This window comes from Lissotriton helveticus, chromosome 7 (genome assembly GCF_964261635.1).
Source record: "Lissotriton helveticus chromosome 7, aLisHel1.1, whole genome shotgun sequence".
NCBI classification, from domain to species: domain Eukaryota; kingdom Metazoa; phylum Chordata; class Amphibia; order Caudata; family Salamandridae; genus Lissotriton; species Lissotriton helveticus.
In genome coordinates this window covers 1,694,173,838-1,694,196,283 of record NC_136068.1, presented here as the reverse complement: position 1 = coordinate 1,694,196,283, position 22,446 = coordinate 1,694,173,838, and the positions used below count along the sequence as shown (strand labels likewise).

The 22,446-nt window shown below is 43.5% G+C and overlaps 1 protein-coding gene across 1 annotated transcript in view; it reads right to left on the bottom strand.

The window, feature by feature from the left end:
* Window positions 1-22,446, bottom strand: part of FCGBP (Fc gamma binding protein) — a 287,645-nt gene that overhangs the window by 176,195 nt on the left and 89,004 nt on the right. The window contains exons 4-5 of the mRNA XM_078653817.1: window positions 4,118-4,688; window positions 125-726 (exon numbers count right to left, since the gene is read on the bottom strand). Of these exons, the coding sequence (XP_078509943.1) occupies window positions 125-726; window positions 4,118-4,688 (1,173 nt within the window). The remainder of the gene's footprint in view (window positions 1-124; window positions 727-4,117; window positions 4,689-22,446) is intronic.

Sequence of the window (22,446 nt, the reverse complement as noted above, 5' to 3'; positions counted from 1 at the left end):
CAGAGGCAAATCCACTGGCGGATTACACACCTGAGTAGAATCCTTCAGAGGAGGGCTTAGAATTCACTGCACACATCAGATGTTTATTTGTCCCCACTTCTAAAGTAAGCTGCAGGTGACTTACCATGACACTGTCAGGATACTGACTGCTAATTTCAATATCGGTGTCGTAGACCTTGACTTGCACTGCGTTGGTGTAGGCCACAGTTCGGCTGCCTCTGTGCTCATTGTCAATTAGGACTTGGAAGTCTAGAAGGTCCTCTTTCGCTGAACAAAGACCAGCAAACAGGTAATGGCAGGTGCCCTGAAAGTCATATCTCACGCCATCAAAGGTGATGTAATGTGGATCCCCAGAGGCCGAGCAGGTGCCATAGCTAGTTGGGTAGCAGTCGCGAATGCCGTTGACCACGTCGCATTTTTCTGTGCTCTTGCACTTGGTCTTTGTACACTCCAAACCATTAGTGTCTGGGTTGCAGAAGCATCGCTCGCGGCACTTGTCGTCCTTCCAGAAGGTTGAGTTGGCTTTGTACTGCAGACCACCTGGATCGACACAGCCACAGCTGCTCTTCGGCATGCAAACTCCCTCGCTGAGCACATAGCCCTTGTTGCACTGGCATGTCTCCACACAACTCTTAGAGCAGTCAGTGGGGTTGGCAGCATCATTACAAGTTGCAGGACAGGCACTTCCACAGACTTCATAGTGGCTGTTCTCTGGACATGTCATGGCTGTAGAGAAGAACAGATGTGATTAAATGCACCTTCCATACATTTTGCATCTCTACACTGCAAGCTTTTATCCTGTCAAGAGAAAACATCAATAACTTTACTAGCTCCCATCTGGAGTGGCAAATAGAGGAACCCACGAAAATTATGCCCGTACTTAAGCAAACATGCAGGCCAAAGGACACCCAATCAACATCTTCGAAGCTGAAACCTGCTTAAATTTGACTAATAATTCAAAAGACAAGTTAATGGTTTCTTGATTCACATCCTATGTTAATATACTTTTTTGCAGTCTATATTAATTAGTAGCACCCGCTCATGAAAGGCTGAGATTAGCTCAGAAAATCAGTTCACTGAGACGACAGTCTTTGCCTTGTTTCTGCACCTTCCAAGGGACATGGGGACACAGAGACCCATGAAACTTGAAAGTGGTCAGGCCCAAGAAGGCTGCCTGATCTCAAGCGTGCACTGCTTTTTTGGGGTTAAATACTAACTACGTTTTCTGATCGTCCCTTAAATTAACTCTTCTTTAACTATCTTATTTTTTCGGCTATTTATTTATCTTTTGCATTAGTTGTGTCAATTCAACAATACATTTTCATAGCTGCATTGCAACAAGCACATTACATTAAATCATCCTTATATATAGAATATTGCTTTTTTGTACAGTGGTAACACACAAGTTGGAATAAGCCCATTGCATTTCAGGACTGAGCGTCCCTTCGTCAGGGGAGAAGCTGAAAATAAATTCAGAGCTTGATTATTTGTGTATACCTTACTTTTCAAGATGCATACGCAGAACCATCTTAATATACACAATGCAATTTTCGGCTTTGGCATTGTTTCTGATATATACTTGACATTATTACAAAAACACTTCTCAAAAACATATCTGTGTTATTTTGTTCGGGCCATATCTTTATATGTTGTTTACACGCACCGAGAGTTGCATGTCAAAAGTGGATGTATTCAACCAAATGAACATTCTAAGGATTGTGTATACAATACAATTTCATCTTTGGCATTATTACAAATGCAAATGTAACGTTTTATCAAAAGCATATCTCAAGGCCATATCTATGTTTCTTTGTTAAGAGCCATATCGCTATAATTAAATGTTGTTTACATACACTGAGAGATACATGTCAGAAGTCGGTGTATTCAAACAAATACAAATTTAGAAAATAAAGTATATGTGTCACCGTACGCTTCTCTGGGTTAAACATGGTATGACCAAAATGTAAAAAGGCCACTAGATTAAATAATTCTCAGCTGTTCAAAACGAAATATCTCTTACCACTGTGTTATTTTTAATTCGTGACTTCTATACGGTGTCTCTTTTGACCTATGTAAAGAATGAATTTTCAGGAACGTGCACCCATCCACCCTTTCATAGTTGACACAGAGACACAAGCATCTGGGCTGCTCTGTGTGAGTGGTGCAGTTAGAGCTGCAAGAGCTCATTTAGAGCAGACTGGGCAATTTATAGTAATAGCATAAATGGGTTAAAGCATTTGCGCATGTGGGGCCCAATTCACAGAATTAACTTAAGACAAAATCCTATACTTACTACTTTTGGTATCCACAGAATGCAATTGCTACTTTTGGTATTCACAGAATGGAGTTACGACTACTTACTTTACTTCCGCACTTGGGCCGGAGCTTCCGGCCCGGAGGTGGGGATTCCGGCCAGTGGCGGAGATATAGCCATGGCCGAAATCTCCACCTCTGGGCCAGAAGATCCACCTCTGGGCCGGAAGCTCTGCCTCTGGGCCGGACACTCCGCCTCCGCCTCCGGGCTGGAATCTCCGCCTACGGGCCTTAATCTCCAGCCCGAGTGCTGACGTAAAGTAGTAGTCATAAATCCATTCTGTGAATACCAAAAGTAGTAAGTGCATTCTTTGAATACCAAAAGTAGTAAGTTTAGGATTTTGTCTTAAGTTAGTTCTGTGAATCAGGCCCGTGGTATTCTTGCCATTACTACAAATCTATCTTTAAATTGGGAAGAGCATGCTTTTTTCCTTTCATAATCTGTATTAAAAAGCAGCAAGGTGAATTACCAGGTAAATGTTAATATGTTGTATTTGTAAAGCGCACGGCTGCCCACGCGACGGGGCATCCCGGTGCTGCACTCATACCGCTGTGGAACCCTTCCTGGCTTTTCCATGTGAATTTTCTACTCCTGGGAACCCCCAAGGTGAAGTCAGGCATCCAAGCGCTGCTGGGGCCATTGTGGAGATTAAGCAAGCTATTGCCCAGAGTCACAGAGTGGGACCCATGATTAGACTAGGCACCGAGGCGAGAATTATCAGGTCCGGGGAGATTGAGTCCAAGAGCCGCCAAGGCGGGAATTGATCCCTGGTGCCGGGCCAGACCTCTGCATCAGGGTCTGGCCCTCTAACCATTGAGCCATGCTTCTCCACAACGAGGTACCAACGAGCATGGCTTTTCTGTGCTGTGATGTGGTAATATCACATTTGAAAGGTGGTGATATCACTTCAACGGAAATCATAAAAGTCATAGTAAATGGGCAGTAACTGCTGACAACAAATAACATATAGTTTTTCCACTTTCAGTTCTAAATATGCTGGCAGATAAAGATGGATGTGAAATTGACCCTCTCCTTCCTTATGTATCTTCTGATTAGGCCCATTATTGCAGGCATTGAATTAACAGCCATTAACATCTTCTGCGGAGGTCAATAATACTTAATTATTGCTTGCTTTTGGTTAACTCCTTCCAGTAGAAGAAATCAAATTATTTTGGAGGAGTATTCTAAGATAGCATTTTGTGCCAATTTAGTAACCATCAAGATCTCTAAAACACCATCACAGCACCACAGCCACAGCACCATAGTACGCAGGCAGGGAAATTGAAAGACTGCCCCACCAGCCAGAAAGGACAATAGGACTTGGAAGAGACAGTAGCACACAGAATGCCTGATCCATGATGCTGCCTCTCATCCCTTCTGGTTTCAAATGTTTGTCTCTTTTGGCAACCGGCCATTTAGGATCAAGAAGCAAAACAGAAATCTTAATTCTTCAACAGCTGCAAGGGAATCCCTTCATCTCAAATATATATTGGAATTATAGGATGATAAGGGCTTGCCTCTTCTAGCAGAAGACCCAACAGCGGTCTGCATCGGGTGTATCTCTTCGTAATAGACATGCACAAGGCTACAGAGCCTAAAACTTTGCTCCTTTACGTTGAATATGCCTATTTTATAAATTACACAGAAATAAGGAATGATTTCAAAGGAAATTAAGACTTTTTAGAGTTAGAATGATGGGAAAAGATGATTAAAGCTTGAAAGGTGAAATTGCCTCTTGGTGATGTTCTAACACTAACACGTATTACTTTAAAAACTTGACTCAGAAGTCGTTGTATTACTTACGGCATCCAGCCGGGCTCCGCCAGTCATCAATATCCCGATTGTTACTTTGGCACATGTCAGCGTAGGCCTTGAGAGCATTGCACAAAGTTTGCTTGAAGCCACCAGTGTAGCACATGTCATAGGCACAGTTGTCCTTGTAGACCTTGGGGTCAATTAACGTGTTGCACTTCTTGAATGGTCCAGTAAGTGAGGACATGATGCCACAGTAGTCTTTGCCTTTATATGTTACTAATGATGCAGTCGTACAGTCAGGGCACTCTCCATTGCAGTCATCCCAACACGAGGCGTCCCCATCATCCACTTTCCAGCTCTTCCCAAATTCAATAGGATTGCCAGCTGTTTTCCCTTCTGGGGTCAAAAAGTCATCTTTTGAGCCCCCATTGTAGTTGCCACAGAGTCCACACACATTGTTATAAAAGCTGCTTGAGATGCGCACTTCAAGGTAGACGTTCCAATCGTAGACAACCTTCAGGTTGAAATCAGTTTTGATGATCACGGAGGGGCCGACATGAGAAAGCCAGATCTTTCCATTGTTCAGAGAGATGGGCAAAGGGAAGCGCTGATTGTTCACCTACAAGGGAAGAAGGCAGCAAATTGAGGATTTACCAAATTTACTGTTAGAGGGCATCAGTTTAATACCATCACTGCAGCAAAATCATACGCTGTTCTTCTATTGAGCATCAATGACCACCTTCTTTACCATTTATTACCTTCTCTACAGAAGCATATACACGGTGGTCAGCATGCCTTTCAACCATGTTTGATACACACAGTGTAATCTCTATCAACCTTGACAATAGTTGTAGTCTCCTTTTTCACCCAACTTAATCACCAGCTCCCTTCTCAGTAACAGAAATGCCAACAGTCCCCCACTCCTCCCATTCTTCACTACTCACCCATTTCAACATCAGGGACTTCCTTGAACTCAACTGCTGAAGGGCCACCAATAGCACCAACCCAGCTGTCAGCATACCCACTCTGAAATATTGCTGGTCTCCTGAAAAGGGCACAGCTGTAACCAGAGGTTCAACTTCCTCATTTCTCATCATCTGAGCTGAGCACCACACCCCAGCTCAGAAGAGTGACACGGAGCATCCAAGTTCATTAATACCACAGCTGGCCAGGAACATGTAGCAATACTAATGCACCCGAACCAGCACAACCGTAATCTTCGGCCTGAGTGCTGACGTAAAGTAGTAGTCATAAATCCATTCTGTGAATACCAAAGGTAGTAAGTGCATTCTGTGAATACCAAAAGTAGTAAGTTTAGGATTTTGTCTTAAGTTAGTTCTGTGAATCAGGCCTGTGGTATTTTTGCCATTACTACAAACCTATCTTTAAATTGGGAAGAACATGCTTTTTTTTTCATAATCTTAATTAAAAAGCAGCAAGGTGAACCACCAGGTAAATGTAAATGTGTTGTATTTGTAGAGCGCGCGGCTGCCCACGCGACGGGGCATCCCAGCGCTGCACTCATACCGTGTGGAACCCTTCCTGGCCTTTCCATGTGAAATGTCCACTCCTGGGCACCACCAATGTGAAGCCAGGCATCCAAGCGCTGCTGGGGCCATTGTGAAGATTAAGCAAGCTATTGCCCAGAGTCACAGAGTGGGACCCATGATTAGACTAGGAACCGAGGCCTGAATTATCAGGTCCGGGGAGATTGAGTCCAAGAGCCGCCGAGGCGGGAATTGAACCCTGGTCTCGGGCCAGACCTCTGCATCAGGGTCTGCCGCTCAGCAATACTAAGCTGGTGACTTTTAACTGGGACTCAAAATGTGACAAGCCGTCCTGTTGTGGAGTTAGTGCATTGCAAATCTTTTTTATTCGTTGCACAACAGCACATAATACATTCTATATCACCAAAGCTAGTCGGCAGTGGTTCGTTGCTTTTCACATAGAAGCAATAAAAGGAACTGAAGTTCTGAGCCTGCAAGACCGTATTTATTTATTTATTTATTTATTTATTCATTCATTCATGTATTCATTCATTCATTGATATCACGCACAATCCATAGCGATTGTACTGCTGAATATCGACACCAACAATATTGCAGTACAAGAATATAGAAGGACAAAGTATCTAAAGGAAAGTGCAATTAGAGAAGTATAGATTTACTACTCTTGACCTCACATCTACATAAAGTGAAGATAAATGTACTACAAAGGTGGAGTTAAGTATAGCAAATTCAGCTTTGGTTACCTGTTGTGTTCTTATTTTCGATATCCTCTCCTTGATATTGTCTCCCATCGGTTTTGTGATCTTCGTATTCAGGGGGCACACCACCCAGAACCAACCATATATAGGCACTATGTCAAGATTGTGAGCACCATCTGAGAAATGATTAGCCAAAGAGCTACTCCTTCATTGAATTCAGAAGGACATCAAAGTTTGTTTGTCAATAACGTGAACTTTAAGTCAATCCAAAACTTAGCTTCAAGAATTGAAAATCGTCTGCCCTCTCGAGAATTAAACAACATAGAGGAACAGTTACATAGGAAATGTCAGTCTACCAGAGTGAACTACTGGAAGGATGCCACAAGAGTCTGCCACTCAGGAGGGTTGGACTGTGCACGAGTGAGCACCTAAGCCCCAATGCCGTCGTGAGAGACCAGGTCCACTTTCTTTACTCGGAACATTAATTGAACCCCTGTGTTCTGGATGCGCTGCAGTTGTTAATGCATCGTCCTGAAATGCCTCATCCACTCATATTGTGTCCTAAATATTGTTTGCAAAAATATCATCCATTTGATTTTCTATTGTTAACTCATATGGGGTGATTTTCTGATAACAATATTTTAGTACCATACTGTCTTGGGAACAGGGTTGGATTGTTAAAAGGGGCATTCGGGCAATGGCCGAGGGGCCGGTATTCGAGTTCCAGCTGTGGGCTGCTTTTTTGGGCAGCCTGGGGGGCCAATTTGGGTGGTGTCTGTGTTGTTTGAATGCTGCCAGCAGTCCAGTAAGTGCCTCAGTGGCCTTTTTTTTTATTTTACAGAGTTTTAGATAGCGGGAACTTGACTCGAATGGGGTATCAGAGCGATTTACTTAGCACTAGTTGCGTTACATGAGAACACATTAATTTTTTGTTAGGCACGAGGAGATTAAGTGATTTGCCCAGAATCACAGGATGTTTAGCGTCATTCCAGAGACTTGAACCCAGTTCCCCAGATTCGAGGTTGACCACCCTAGCCGGAAGGCCAACTCCTCTAACAATCTGGAGGCAGATGGGCCTTCATTACATCCCTTTTACCCACGGGGCAGAGCTGCCACTCCCTTTCTCTTGCCCGGCCGGCCCATTAATGTATACAGATTAAGCGGGGGTAGGAGGATTGATTGAGCAGAAGTGGCTTCACTTGTTATCTGGTGTGTTCACCAGTAGGAATAAATCTGTGCCTTGTTTTTATCTAAGTGAAATAAAGCTAACATGCCTCTGTCAGAGAACAACCCCCCCCCCCCCGCCGTTTCAGAATACTTCGCCAAAACAGTGTTTTGTGGAAAGGAAATATGCAAATGTGGGCCACTCTTTTATGCATGCTCTGGCCTATTTTTTATACCAATCCAACCCTGCTTGGTGATACAACTGCTTGTATTTTCAGTGGTCTGCTTTCCACATTTGAAAAACACCGACAGAACAGTGAGAACTTCTATGTGCCAGAAAAAGACTTGACTGATTAACCACTTAGCGGCATGGTTTGGAATTTACAGCATTAAGTGGCAGACACTGAATGACAGATTTTGCAATGGTCCATCACCTTCAGACACACACACACACACACACACACAGTATGTCTCTTTTTCAATTGTCCTTACCATTGTTGTGGGACTGATACTGCTGGTTGTTTTGACTCTGCTTACTAAGGCACTGCTAATCAGTCCCCAGTGCATGTGTTCTGACACTAAAACATGTAGAAATTGCCTACACTCCTGATTTCCATGCTTCACGGCCCTATAAGTCCCTAGAATATGATAAAAAATGTGTATCAAGGGCCTGTAAGTTTAATGTTACTAGCTGAGCACTGCAGCACCAGTAGACTGGCAGTAAAAAACCTCCAAAGTCATTTTACTCTGTAGCAAAGCTAGCTCTCCCATAGAAAACTACCAGCTTACATTATAATACCTTATAATATTTAACTTCAGTTTGGGAATTGCTAGAAAAGTGATTCAAGGACAGGCGTATCCATGACATGCTCAAAATGTTCCAGTCTCGATGCCTCTCTATGGCCCTGTATGGAGCAGGTGTCTGGGGCTATGCCCGGGCGGGATCGCTCCAGGTAGAGGAAAACACTTTTTAAAAGAGACTCTTGTGTCTACCCAGCTCAGTCTCCAATGTCTTAGTGCACAATGAATTGGGTATTTTCCATCTCTCCGATATGGTTCTCCTGAGACCTCTTATGCTTTGGCGTTCAATATGGATGAAGGAAGAGACGTCTTTGTGTAAATCCATTATAACTGACTGTTTGTCCCTGGATAACTATCGAAGGATTCCTTGGCTAAAGTGTAATGTGGATTGTTTTAAGGAGTACTTTGGCTTGGATGTTTTGACTAACAATTGTGGTGCCTCTGATTTAGCCAAACAGGAAATCAAGAACTCTTTTTTAAATCACCAAGCTAACAGACGGCACCAAGAGAATGTTGATCTTTCCTCCTGTATTTTATACTATGATCTAAATGAACTTTCGGGCTTCCAACCGTATTTATCACAGGTGACCTGGAAGGCCCATCGGTTTGTGTTGACTAGATTGAGAACAGGGATAGTCCACAACCTAGTGGCCTTCCCTCAACAGCGTTTACCTCCTATTGGTCCCTGCCCATGTGATAACATCTGTTTACAAAGCACTAAGCACTTTCTTCTGTTTTGTCAACTGTATAAATATTTGTGGATCGCTTATCTGAAACCATTGTTTGTGAAGTTTGGAGTTAGGAATGTAAAAGACTCCATGAGACTGCTTTTTAATCTTCAACACCCTGATGTCTGTTTTTATACAGCTACATTCCTTTTAAAATCAATTGACCCTAGGAAAAGCATGCAGTTTTAACCATTATTAACTGATCTGTATAGTTTGTGTTGGTATGGCCACCGCTTTTATGACTGTATTCTTGTGTATTGTGCTTTTATGGACCTGTTTCCTGTTCCAAATAAAGCTTTATGAAATGAATGAAATGATTCAAGGACACATTTTAATAGTAATTGAAATTCCAACTTAATTGTCACATTACATTTTCTATTACTATTATGAAAATGACACTTTAAAAAAGTTGGCACCTTCCTACCTAAAATAATATGCCTTTCTGCCAGTGTTCAGTGTCACCTGACAGTTAATGGCTCCCCGTGGTGAGATGTGTATTGCTTCCAGACAGTGGACAAGGAGCTTGGGTGTGGGAAGATGTTTTTCCATGAGCAAAATTGCTTCAGGGGCTATGCCTCACCCCTTCCTTAGCTTCAAAGGAGATCTACACTATTACTATCAGATGTAGCTCACGCCTAGGCCTGTCTCCACTTTTGTCTTCATAGCCAGCTTGTCTTTTGACCCAAAGTGGGAGTGGAAGCTGTCTCAGAACTGGTTTGGAGTGACCACAAGGGAAGGTTTGCCTACATCATAGCTAAACCTCTGCGTGGGCACAGGGAGAAGTGCACAGTGGAAAAAAGGTTCTGCCATGTTAGGTTTAGGTAGTGAGGAGCACCATGGGATAGTTTACAGTAAATCACACAGGAAGTGCTGCAAAAGTGGGTATAGTCACCCCTGGCAACGTTTACCCATTAGTTTTGGGATGGCCAGAGGTTTTCCCCAACCACAGGCTGGCACTGATCATAAATGTGGCACGCCCACTACTCCTTTCAAAACACCTCTGGACCTGTGGAAGACAGAAGAAGCAAACACAATAAGATTTACTGGGGTTAATTGGTTGAAAAGTTTCAGCACTTCATCCATCATATTTAGTGTTTGCGAAGACAGAAGAAGGACTGCACCTGCTGTTGTGACCTTTGAGGGGAACCCTTAGGGCAGGTACACAAAAGCTGCAAGAAGCCCACTTTTCTGAAGTACATAGCTGACCGATTCCACCTGAACATGTCTTGGACCTTGCTGGTGACTTCTACCGGAGTACGTACTTGCCGCTAAGTGGTGTCTCTAGTTTCCTGTGGTACCTAGATAAGTTTCAGGGTTTACTCCACCTACTTAGCCTTAAAAGCTGGGACTTAGAAAGAAACTTTTACAAAGATTTCTAATTGGAGAAATGACAGATGACTGGGACCTACCTACCAGCTGATCCATCAAGGGTACATTGCTAGTGGGCCTGACTATAGCATACTATAGCCTCAAACCCGCTCTAGCTGCAGCCTAGCCCTGCTGAAGGAAACCGACATTCAGAAAAGAGACTTATTCCGAAGGTAGGAATCTTCACTAAACAGGTTGCTGAGCAGCATCCAATCAACATCAACAGCTTCCTGGGTGTGAATTTTGGAATTTTCTATCCACAGGTTTTCCCTCCTTTGTCAATAGTTTCACTGAGACGTCGCCCTCCGCCAGCTTGTCATCAATGTCCTTGTCTTTGGATCTGGACTGCTGCCTTGCACCGCTGAAGACTCTACCTTTTCAAAAAAGGTCCAAAGGTAACTTTTTGACCAGGACCTACCTAGGCCCTGTATCTGATTCACACTCCATTTTAATTGTCTCTAAACTCTACCTTTGTTCCAGTCTTGCATGACCAGTTGCCCACAGTCAGCACTTAGTGCTTTTTGGAGTTAAATTTTAATTCAAACTTTTAAAGTTCCCCACTTTGGATTTTTCGTGGTTTTGGTCTCTTTTTGCTCATTGAAGTATTCACTATTTTTTAAATTGGAGTGGGATTTTTAATTGTGTTGTTTTTATGACTTTTGAACTCTTTTGGAGCCTCTAAATGCTTTACATATTTCCTTAAGATACGCCTTTCTGCGCTGTGCGTTTCTACCAGGAGTGGAGCTCAAGTTTAAATTATGGAAAGTTTACTGGGCGGATGAAACACAAATATCATGTGGATAGAATATCGTGGTAAACATATTGAGAACCAAAATATTGAGAAGGTAAGTAGGTATGCATAGGCTTACGGGGGGTGCCAGAGAGCTGGCGCGCAAGATGGTCACACTTCTGTGTGGCTCCAGTAGTCCGGGGACACAATCCACAATCATCCTACCTCATCAGGCTTTAATGGGACTAAACAGACAGAGGGCTGTGCTCCTGATACTTACTGTGTTATATCTGGGAACGTTTTGGGTGTGTGTGCCAGCGTACATCTTCAACCACTGCACCGGATGCCCTGAGCCGTGAAACCAACATGACGGCCGCCTAGGAATATGGAGAGGCATTGCGAAGCATTTCTGTTGCAGTAAATACCTGGCCGATTTGACTTATAGCGGTACACTGTGGTGCTGTGGGAAAAGGTGTGCCACCCCAGGCGCCTATAGCATTCTCCGGCGAGGCCGCTCTGCCTGCAGAAGACTGAGCGGACTTCACGTTGGCCCAGCCTGACTCCCGCTTGGAACTTGAGTGCGACTAAATGTAATACTGCGGGAGCAGCTATATTGGGAAAACTCCCTGCAGGAGGGAGCGCACAAGGGCAAAGGAACACTACCTGAAGTTGTGGCCTTCTATCAGATTTGTGGCAGGCCGATGTCAGCCGTGTCAGCCGTGTGGAGGCCCTGTAAATGGAGAGATGTCCCCCAATATTGCGTGCAGCTTCCAGGAGCGCCGCTTGGGGGGGTGACCAAGAGAGAACACAATACTGCTTGCACCGCTGCAACTACAGGGGAGGGCCATTGATGCTGAAATAATCACTGATGGGCATATGATCCATGCCTGCCCTGCCCCACCTCCTAAAGTTGCTTCCGAACCTGTCTCGACGAGGCTCACTCACTGCATGGTAATGAGCGGTACCAGTCTTGCCAGATATCCTTCACCAACTACTTGAAGCTGCCTCTGTGATAACTCATGGTCTACAGTGCTGCTTTTTAAAGTCACTCCACTGCTGCACCTTAAAATGCATGCCAACTTGCTTCCCACACAAAAGTGGCAGCCTGAGGAGACACTCTGTGACCTCTGAGCACTCTGCATACAGCCATACCTATTGTCCTCTTTCTTTGGTCCCTAGGCCACTGAGGTGATGATATGATGCACCGACCTGGGGTGAGGTTGATTACAGTGTGCGCTAACTCCATATTTGACAACTTAAATAGGCCCTGATACATTGCAACCTGCTAAAGCACCCATGACAACTTCCAAGGATCATACATTCTGAGATATGGACTAGAGAATCCGCCGCCCCTCAACACTATAGGAAAACCAGATGGCTGTCAGACCAAGCTGCAGTTCTACCCTTGCTGCCCCTTGTGCATACCTAATGGCAGAGCTGACCAACCTGTCACTGACTACACTCCAACAGAGATTCTTGCAGATGCAGTAGATACGAAAACACTACTGATGGCAATGTGGGAGAGTTTAACATCCATCGATCCACGGTGTACACTATGTAGTAGATTGAATTCCATAACACACAAGCTAGAAAAACAGGACAGGTGACTCAAAGAGGTGCAACAATGTCTATCCACTGTAGAAAACATGGGAATAGCTTGTGGTGACCAACTACTCAACATGGAAAAAGTCCTGAAACTCATCGCCACAAAAAATGAGGATATGGAGGTGAGATCTTGCCATAACATTCTGCGCATTTTGGGGGTGCTGGGATCTATTAAAATGGGCAAAGATGAGAATTACTTTACAACACTATTTGGCTCAGACTCCTTCTCTAAATTACTCATAGTCAAGAGCGCCCACTAGGCACTGCTGGCCCATGCAATCCCTGGAGCCCTTCGAAACTGATTATTTTTCAGCTTCTCAATTATAGAGACCATGACACTGCTCTGCGCCTAGCAAGGGAAAAGCAAATTTTGCAATTTGATGGCTATGAGGTGGCCATCTATCCTAATTTCACAATTGTGTTCCAAGAGGTGAGGAGGAAATTCATAGCAGTCAAACAAAAACTGTGACAAGCCCCCATCCCCTACATGATGCTCTATCCAGCTCACCTTAGTGTTTCCCTCCAGGACAAGGACCATTTATTCACAAGTCTTCAACCAGTGGTTGACTTCCTGTGCAGACACTATCCACTTTTCCCTGATGAAACCACTTGGTACATCACCTAGGCCCTCCTCCAAACATCCTATGTGAGGTGAAACAGACATTTTTACTGCTCTATCAGTTTACTTAGCGGATGATCATGGTCGGCGTCCACCATAGTTTCACCAGCTCCTTTGATGTATGCTTATGTCCCAGTTCTCGCTTCAGCTCTATTTGTACATATGCATACTGAGCCAGATCAGACAAAAGTGGGCCACCTAGTATACACGAGGATAACCCACCCTTGCCCTCTGGACTGCCTCATCAAGTTACCCCTAGTATGGACAGTTACTATTGAATTTGTGTACATTTTCTTGATTCTCTTCTCTCTTTGCTATTGAAGGCTCCTCTAGTATCACTCTAACACCTATTTTTACCCCTTTCTTCACAATATTCTTCTCCAAATTCACTCTTATTCTACTTTCTCTTTGTTCTAAGCTGCATACTGGTGGTAGTCCCACCGTACCTAAGATATGGTTGTTTTTATGCCTGTGACTATAAAAGGGTTTGGTGGGGAGGGATATGTGTCACTGGCAGGTTTGGCCGTCAATGTGGGCAGAGGAGGTAAATGTTTTTTTTAATATGTTCTGTTGTGCTCATCCCGACATGATGTTGTTGCTACATTGCTCTCGCCCTGCATTTTTCTACTATTCAACTTGCTGCACTGATCCACTGCCTAATAACCTGCCCTAACATGACCACTAAGAATGCTGCACAGATAACTTTCTCCCACACAACACATAATTGCCTCACATGGAGTATCAGAGGTGTTCGTAATTAGACTACTCTCTAATACTCACTCCCTACTACTCATTCTCTACTACTCTACTACTCTCTACTACTCTCTCTCTACTACTCACTCCCTACTACTCACTATTTACTACTCTCTACTACTCACTCTCTACTACTCACTCTTTACTACTCTCTACTACTCACTCTCTACTGCTCTCTACTACTCACTCTACTACTTACTCTCTACTACTCTCTACTACTCACTCTCTATTACTCTCCACTACTCACTCTACTATTCACTCTACTACTACTCACTCTCTGCTACTCTCTCTACTGCCCTCTACTACTCTCTACTAGTAGTGTGGCTCACTGGTTAGAGGCGGCAGGCCTGAGAGCAGAAGTCAGCCTGGGACCAGGGTTCAATTCCCGACGCGGCAGGGTCGTGGACCTTGGTCAGCGGACTCGATAATTCTCGCTTCGGTGCTTACTCTAATCAGGGGTTCCACTCGGCAACTCTGGGCATTAGCTTGCCTAATCTCCACAACGGCCCCACCAATTCCGGGGATGCCTGGCTCCACCTTGGGGACTCCCAGCAAGGGACCATCCCACAGGGAAAGCCAGGACGGGTTCCCCAGAGTTATACAGCGCCGGGACGCCCCGTTGCTGGGGCAGCTGTGCGCTTTACAAGTATACTACATTTACATTTACATTTACTACTCACTCCCTACTCTCTATTACTCACTCTCTACTCTCTACCTCTCTCTACTTCTCTCTCTACTAGTCTCTACCTCTCTACCTCTACCTCTCTACCTCTACACCTCTACCTCTCTACCTCTCTCTACACGCACACATACACATATATATATGCATATGCATTTATATATATGTATGTATATATAAAACACACGAGTTACCTCCTTTGGAAAAGCTCACATGCAGGTAGGTGCAATCTTCGTTTTTATTTTGCAGTTTAGCAGCGCAGTGATAAAGAAACAGAGTCCAATTCAAATACAGCCTGACGCGTTTCATGCTCGGAGAGCATTTCCTCGGAGGCTTTTGAAAAAACACTGCGTGAAGCACATGAATTTGAAAACTGAACACCTGCCAAGTGGGCGTTGGCTCTCCCTGAGCCTGCTGGTGCTCGTAGTCCTGATAAAATACTCCAGTGAGCTACTTCACAACAGTGCAAATAGTTCAATCAAGTGAAACTCCAAGTGGGTTTGGAAATAATTCCTTAGTCTCTGTGCTTTACTTTCCATATGCAAACACGAACCATCTGCCACTGTTCAGTTTATAACTGCAGTAAACCCACTTCCAGATAGTGGGAGGGCTTCTCCTCGACCGAGGCCGGCCGAATTAAATACAAAACACACGAGTTACCTCCTTTGGAAAAGCTCACATGCAGGTAGGTGCAATCTTCGTTTTCATTTTGCAGTTTAGCAGCACAGTGATAAAGAAACAGAGTCCAATTCAAATACAGCCTGACGCGTTTCATGCTCGGAGAGCATTTCCTCAGAGGCTTTTGAAAAAACACTGCGTGAAGCACATGAATTTGAAACCTGAACACCTGCCAAGTGGGCGTTGGCTCTCCCTGAGCCTGCTGGTGCTCGTAGTCCTGATAAAATCTTCCAGTGAGCTACTTCACAACAGTGCAAATAGTTCAATAAAGTGAAACTCCAAGTGGGTTTGGAAATAATTCCTTAGTCTCTGTGCTTTACTTTCCATATGCAAACACGAACCATCTGCCACTGTTCAGTTTATAACTGCAGTAAACCCACTTCCAGATAGTGGGAGGGCTTCTCCTCGACCGAGGCCGGCCGAATTAAATACAAAACACACGAGTTACCTCCTTTGGAAAAGCTCACATGCAGGTAGGTGCAATCTTCGTTTTTATTTTGCAGTTTAGCAGCACAGTGATAAAGAAACAGAGTCCAATTCAAATACAGCCTGACGCGTTTCATGCTCGGAGAGCATTTCCTCAGAGGCTTTTGAAAAAACACTGCGTGAAGCACATGAATTTGAAACCTGAACACCTGCCAAGTGGGCGTTGGCTCTCCCTGAGCCTGCTGGTGCTCGTAGTCCTGATAAAATACTCCAGTGAGCTACTTCACAACAGTGCAAATAGTTCAATAAAGTGAAACTCCAAGTGGGTTTGGAAATAATTCCTTAGTCTCTGTGCTTTACTTTCCATATGCAAACACGAACCATCTGCCACTGTTCAGTTTATAACTGCAGTAAACCCACTTCCAGATAGTGGGAGGGCTTCTCCTCGACCGAGGCCGGCCGAATTAAATACAAAACACACGAGTTACCTCCTTTGGAAAAGCTCACATGCAGGTAGGTGCAATCTTCGTTTTTATTTTGCAGTTTAGCAGCACAGTGATAAAGAAACAGAGTCCAATTCAAATACAGCCTGACGCGTTTCATGCTCGGAGAGCATTTCCTCAGAGGCTTTTGAAAAAACACTGCGTGAAGCACATGAATTTGAAACCTGAACACCTGCCAAGTGGGCGTTGGCTCTCCCTGAGCCTGCTGGTGCTCGTAGTCCTGATAAAATACTCCAGAGAGCTTCTTCACAACAGTGCAAATAGTTCAATAAAGTGAAACTCCAAGTGGGTTTGGAAATAATTCCTTAGTCTCTGTGCTTTACTTTCCATATGCAAACACGAACCATCTGCCACTGTTTAGTTTATCACTGCAGTAAACCCACTTCCAGATAGTGGGAGGGCTTCTCCTCGACCGAGGCCGGCCGAATTAAATACAAAACACACGAGTTACCTCCTTTGGAAAAGCTCACATGCAGGTAGGTGCAATCTTCGTTTTTATTTTGCAGTTTAGCAGCACAGTGATAAAGAAACAGAGTCCAATTCAAATACAGCCTGACGCGTTTCATGCTCGGAGAGCATTTCCTCAGAGGCTTTTGAAAAAACACTGCGTGAAGCACATGAATTTGAAACCTGAACACCTGCCAAGTGGGCGTTGGCTCTCCCTGAGCCTGCTGGTGCTCGTAGTCCTGATAAAATACTCCAGTGAGCTACTTCACAACAGTGCAAATAGTTCAATAAAGTGAAACTCCAAGTGGGTTTGGAAATAATTCCTTAGTCTCTGTGCTTTACTTTCCATATGCAAACACGAACCATCTGCCACTGTTCAGTTTATAACTGCAGTAAACCCACTTCCAGATAGTGGGAGGGCTTCTCCTCGACCGAGGCCGGCCGGATTAAATACAAAACACACGAGTTACCTCCTTTGGAAAAGCTCACATGCAGGTAGGTGCAATCTTCGTTTTTATTTTGCAGTTTAGCAGCACAGTGATAAAGAAACAGAGTCCAATTCAAATACAGCCTGACGCGTTGCACTATGTGCACTGTTGTGAAGTAGCTCACTGGAGTATTTTATCAGGACTACGAGCACCAGCAGGCTCAGGGAGAGCCAACGCCCACTTGGCAGGTGTTCAGGTTTCAAATTCATGTGCTTCACGCAGTGTTTTTTCAAAAGCCTCAGAGGAAATGCTCTCTGAGCATGAAACGCGTCAGGCTGTATTTGAATTGGACTCTGTTTCTTTATCACTGTGCTGCTAAACTGCAAAATAAAAACGAAGATTGCACCTACCTGCATGTGAGCTTTTCCTAAGGAGGTAACTCGTGTGTTTTGTATTTAATTTGGCCGGCCTCGGTCGAGGAGAAGCCCTCCCACTATCTGGAAGTGGGTTTACTGCAGTTATAAACTGAACAGTGGCAGATGGTTCGTGTTTGCATATGGAAAGTAAAGCACAGAGACTAAGGAATTATTTCCAAACCCACTTGGAGTTTCACTTTATTGAACTATGTGCACTGTTGTGAAGTAGCTCACTGGAGTATTTTATCAGGACTACGAGCACCAGCAGGCTCAGGGAGAGCCAACGCCCACTTGGCAGGTGTTCAGGTTTCAAATTCATGTGCTTCACGCAGTGTTTTTTCAAAAGCCTCTGAGGAAATGCTCTCTGAGCATGAAACGCGTCAGGCTGTATTTGAATTGGACTCTGTTTCTTTATCACTGTGCTGCTAAACTGCAAAATAAAAACGAAGATTGCACCTACCTGCATGTGAGCTTTTCCAAAGGAGGTAACTCGTGTGTTTTGTATTTAATTCGGCCGGCCTCGGTCGAGGAGAAGCCCTCCCACTATCTGGAAGTGGGTTTACTGCAGTTATAAACTGAACAGTGGCAGATGGTTCGTGTTTGCATATGGAAAGTAAAGCACAGAGACTAAGGAATTATTTCCAAACCCACTTGGAGTTTCACTTTATTGAACTATGTGCACTGTTGTGAAGTAGCTCACTGGAGTATTTTATCAGGACTACGAGCACCAGCAGGCTCAGGGAGAGCCAACGCCCACTTGGCAGGTGTTCAGGTTTCAAATTCATGTGCTTCACGCAGTGTTTTTTCAAAAGCCTCTGAGGAAATGCTCTCTGAGCATGAAACGCGTCAGGCTGTATTTGAATTGGACTCAGTTTCTTTATCACTGTGCTGCTAAACTGCAAAATAAAAACGAAGATTGCACCTACCTGCATGTGAGCTTTTCCAAAGGAGGTAACTCGTGTGTTATGTATGTATATATATATATATATACATACATATATAAACATATATAATCTGCATATCAATATAAATACAAATATAAATGCATGCATACATATACATATATGCATACATATGCATGGTATTTACATGAAAGTTTGAAAAACATTAATAAAAGCAAAGCTAAAAAGCCACCTCATTACAAACAGAATGGCATTAACTTAAACGAGGGCAGTATCTATTGCATTTTCAATGCTTGTTTACTTTGGTTCCATCAAGAAGGCATTCAGATGTGTCACACATTTGCCATAAATTCTGAATGTTAGCACTCTAGTTGCTCTTTAGATCACTGTAGTAAAGCTACTGCTCACCAGGGAAGTCTGCTGCTGGTATGCAAAGTGCATGTTTCAGTCTGCATGTCAGAATTATTTTAATGAAATAGAAGAGGATTAGAGAAGTCAGTCAAAATGTGCCCTAATTTTTCTTTCTGAAGCACTAATCATACTTTCTATGGCAAAATTAACTCCCTCATTTTGTTCCTTTTTAAATTAAATGTTTTCAGACTTACCACTTCATTCCAATCAAGATGGCTTCTGGTGTGCCATACTTTTGTCATAAGTAAGACTGTTAGCGCTCTAGTTGTTCTTTAGAACACTCTGGGACATTCTGTCATTGGGCTATACTTGGGCTACATCTGGGTGATATTTGGGCTACATTTGGGCTCTTTGTCTATGGTGGCCATCTTAGGAGACTGCATGTCAGAATTGTTTAATGAAATAGAAGAGGATTTGAGAAGTCACTCAAAATGTGCCCTACTCTTTCTTTCTGCAGCACTAATAATACTTTCTATGGCAAAATATACCCCCTCATTTTGTTCCTTTTTAAATTAAATGTTTTAAGAGTTACCACTTTATTCCAATCAAGATGGCTTCAGGTGTGCCATACCTTTGTAATAAGTAGGACTGTTAGCGCTCTAGTTGTTCTTTAGAACACTCTAGGAGGCTGCAGTAGAACACAAAGGAATCAACTGACAATCTCTGTCCTTGTTGGATGTACATGTTTTACTGAGAATGTTAGACTTCATTCTCACATGACTGAGAAAGATAATGTGAATTTACAGAAAATATGCTTTCAATGTAGCTTATAGATCCTCTTCCAAACCACTGTGGGAAAAGCATGAGATGATAGTTTTCTTTCAAACATGGTTCATGATATCCTAGCAGAAGGCTTTTTCACATGGTAAAATCACCTTAGAACACACCACAATTCCTAAATTGAGTATGGTACCATCAACAAAGGATTTATAATGTAACTAAAGTCCTAAAACCTTCTATTAACTGCAATGCTTTTTAATGAGGTGCTATCATGTATATTTGTCCCAAGATGGCGTACCCTGCGATTTTTCAAAAAATCCTTGTGGGACCCCCTGAGCATGCCTAGGGGGTCAGGGTGCTTCTACCCTGCCCCCTTTTTGAGTTCTACACGTTTGTTTTTCAGCTTTCCTGTGCCTCAGTCTACTGAGGTACAAGATGGCTGCCAACAATTTCTGTTTTGGAGTGTTGACAGACATTGGCAGCCAATCAGAATGCAGCTCATACTCAGGAAGGTACAGAGTACAGTAAGCTTACATTAAGCTTATATAGTTATTTATATTTATTCAAATTCAATTTTCTCAACAACTACTGGAGGGATTTACATCATTGAAACAAAAGGCCCTACTGCGTACCAGTCCCTACCAATTTGCCAAGTTTGGTGTAATTCCGTTCAGCGGTTCGGGCTGTAGCCGTGTCTAATCGTCCTATGGAAAATAACATGGGGAAAACACGTTTTGGGACCCCCTTTTTTCTCACCCCCCACTTGTCAAATCCCCCCAAAACTTTCAGGGAAGGAGCGGAGCGGGCCATCTTCTTTGAGAAATTTGCGGAGATTCATCAACCGACGCCAAAGTTATTCCCAATAGAATGTTGCGGATTGCCTATGGAAACTAGGTCCTAACTATATATACCTACTGGCGACCGCCAGTAGGTAATATATATATATATATATATATATATATTCACTGAAAAAAAGTGAGGTCATCAGTCATGTCATTTGAGATGTCATCAGTGATGTCACTGACCATGTCATGAATGATGTAATATGTGACATCATCAGCAGTGGATTGCGGGTGCGCGAAGTATAGTTAGTACAACTAGCTATATAGGAGCAATTTCAATGGTTTAGTATGAGTGAAATGTCCAGCTAACTATAACACCCCTAAAACTTATAGTTTTTTGAGTGAATTTCAAAGGTTTTTTAAATGCTAATTCCTAACTATATAAGGCCCGAAACCTATGTTTTTTTCAGTGAATTTGCAAGGTTTTTTAAATGCTAATTCCTAAATATATAAGGCCTGAAACCTATGGTTTTTTCAGTGAATTTTAAAGGTTTTTTAAATGCTAATTCTATTAGCGGATAACGTTTAAATATATCAATATCCTAGTGGGACCACCCGATCAGCCCTAGGGGGTCAGGGTGTTTCTACCCTGCCCCCTTTTTGTGTTCTACACGTTTGTTTTTCTGCTTTCTTGTGCCTCAGTCTACCGAGCACAAGATGGATGCCAACACTTCCTGGTTAGAAGTGTTGACAGCCAATGAGCATGCAGCTTTCTCGGAAAGGCATGCTGATTGGCTGCCACTGTCTGTCAACACTCGAAACCAGGAAGTGTTGGCAACCATCTTGTTCGTCGCTAGAACTGAGTCAACCACTTTTTTTTCATAACTCATACTTTCAAACTGCCATTTCATTTCCACAACTCATCTGAATACAACCACATCTACCTTCAAGATGCCTAAAGTCTGGATTGTGGGTCAAAGCTTTGTTCACTGGAGTGAAAAGTATGCAGCAAACAGAGGTATTTACAACCTTGATTTACCAAATGTGGATATTATGTGGATTGGCCAGAGAGGATTGAGATATCACCAATTGATACTATTGGTAAAATCCTTTATGCATCTACCACACCCTGACCTCATAATTGTGCACTGTGTTGGAAATGACCTGGGCACTTTGACTGGGGTAGGTCTGGAAATGCTTTTAAAGGATACCTTTGGGCAATTGATGTCACTTTTTCCAAAAACTGCCTTGGTATATTCTAATATATGCCAAAGGCAAAAATGGAACTGGTCCAACCAATTTTGTCCACAGATTGAGAAAACAAGGAAACATGTGAATAAATCTGTTTCTGCTTTCCTGAGAGACTATGGTATGGGTTCCATATACCACTTGCGTTACAACATGCAAGGCATTTATAGGAGAAATAATAGGAACACCATCACTTTACAGATGAGGGGAATAGAGTCTTCCTCTTGAATTTTAGACTCTGCATCGGTACCTACTTGTAGGTACAAAAAACACCCACATAACACAACAGCTCTTTTCAGAGCTACCCTACCTCTAAGTACTCTAAATTATTTTTTTACTCTAAGTTTTAACACTGTTTTCCCCGTGGTGCGCTCAGGGTACACGTACCTGGAGGCGTACAAGGGAACGCACCCAGGGCTTACCCCACGAAAATGTAAACAAAAAAATTTTTTTTTTGCCCTCCAGGGTCCTTCTAGGCCCCCCTCAGAAAACCTAGGGGGTCAGGGGGTATCTACCCTGCCCCCTTTTAATCACTTCCCCCTTTCTTTTTTCACCTCTTTTGTCTCGATTGACAGACATCCGAGAGCCAATCAGCTTTGCGCTCGCGCACTCCCGTGGCGCGCCCGATGCGCTCCCCGGTACGCGTACCGGTAAGCGCTGGAAGCGCGCATAAATAAAAAAATTAATACTTGTATAGCACACTACTCACCCGCAAGGGTCTCAAGGCGCTTGTACGAATACCGCTGTGGAACCCATCCTGGCT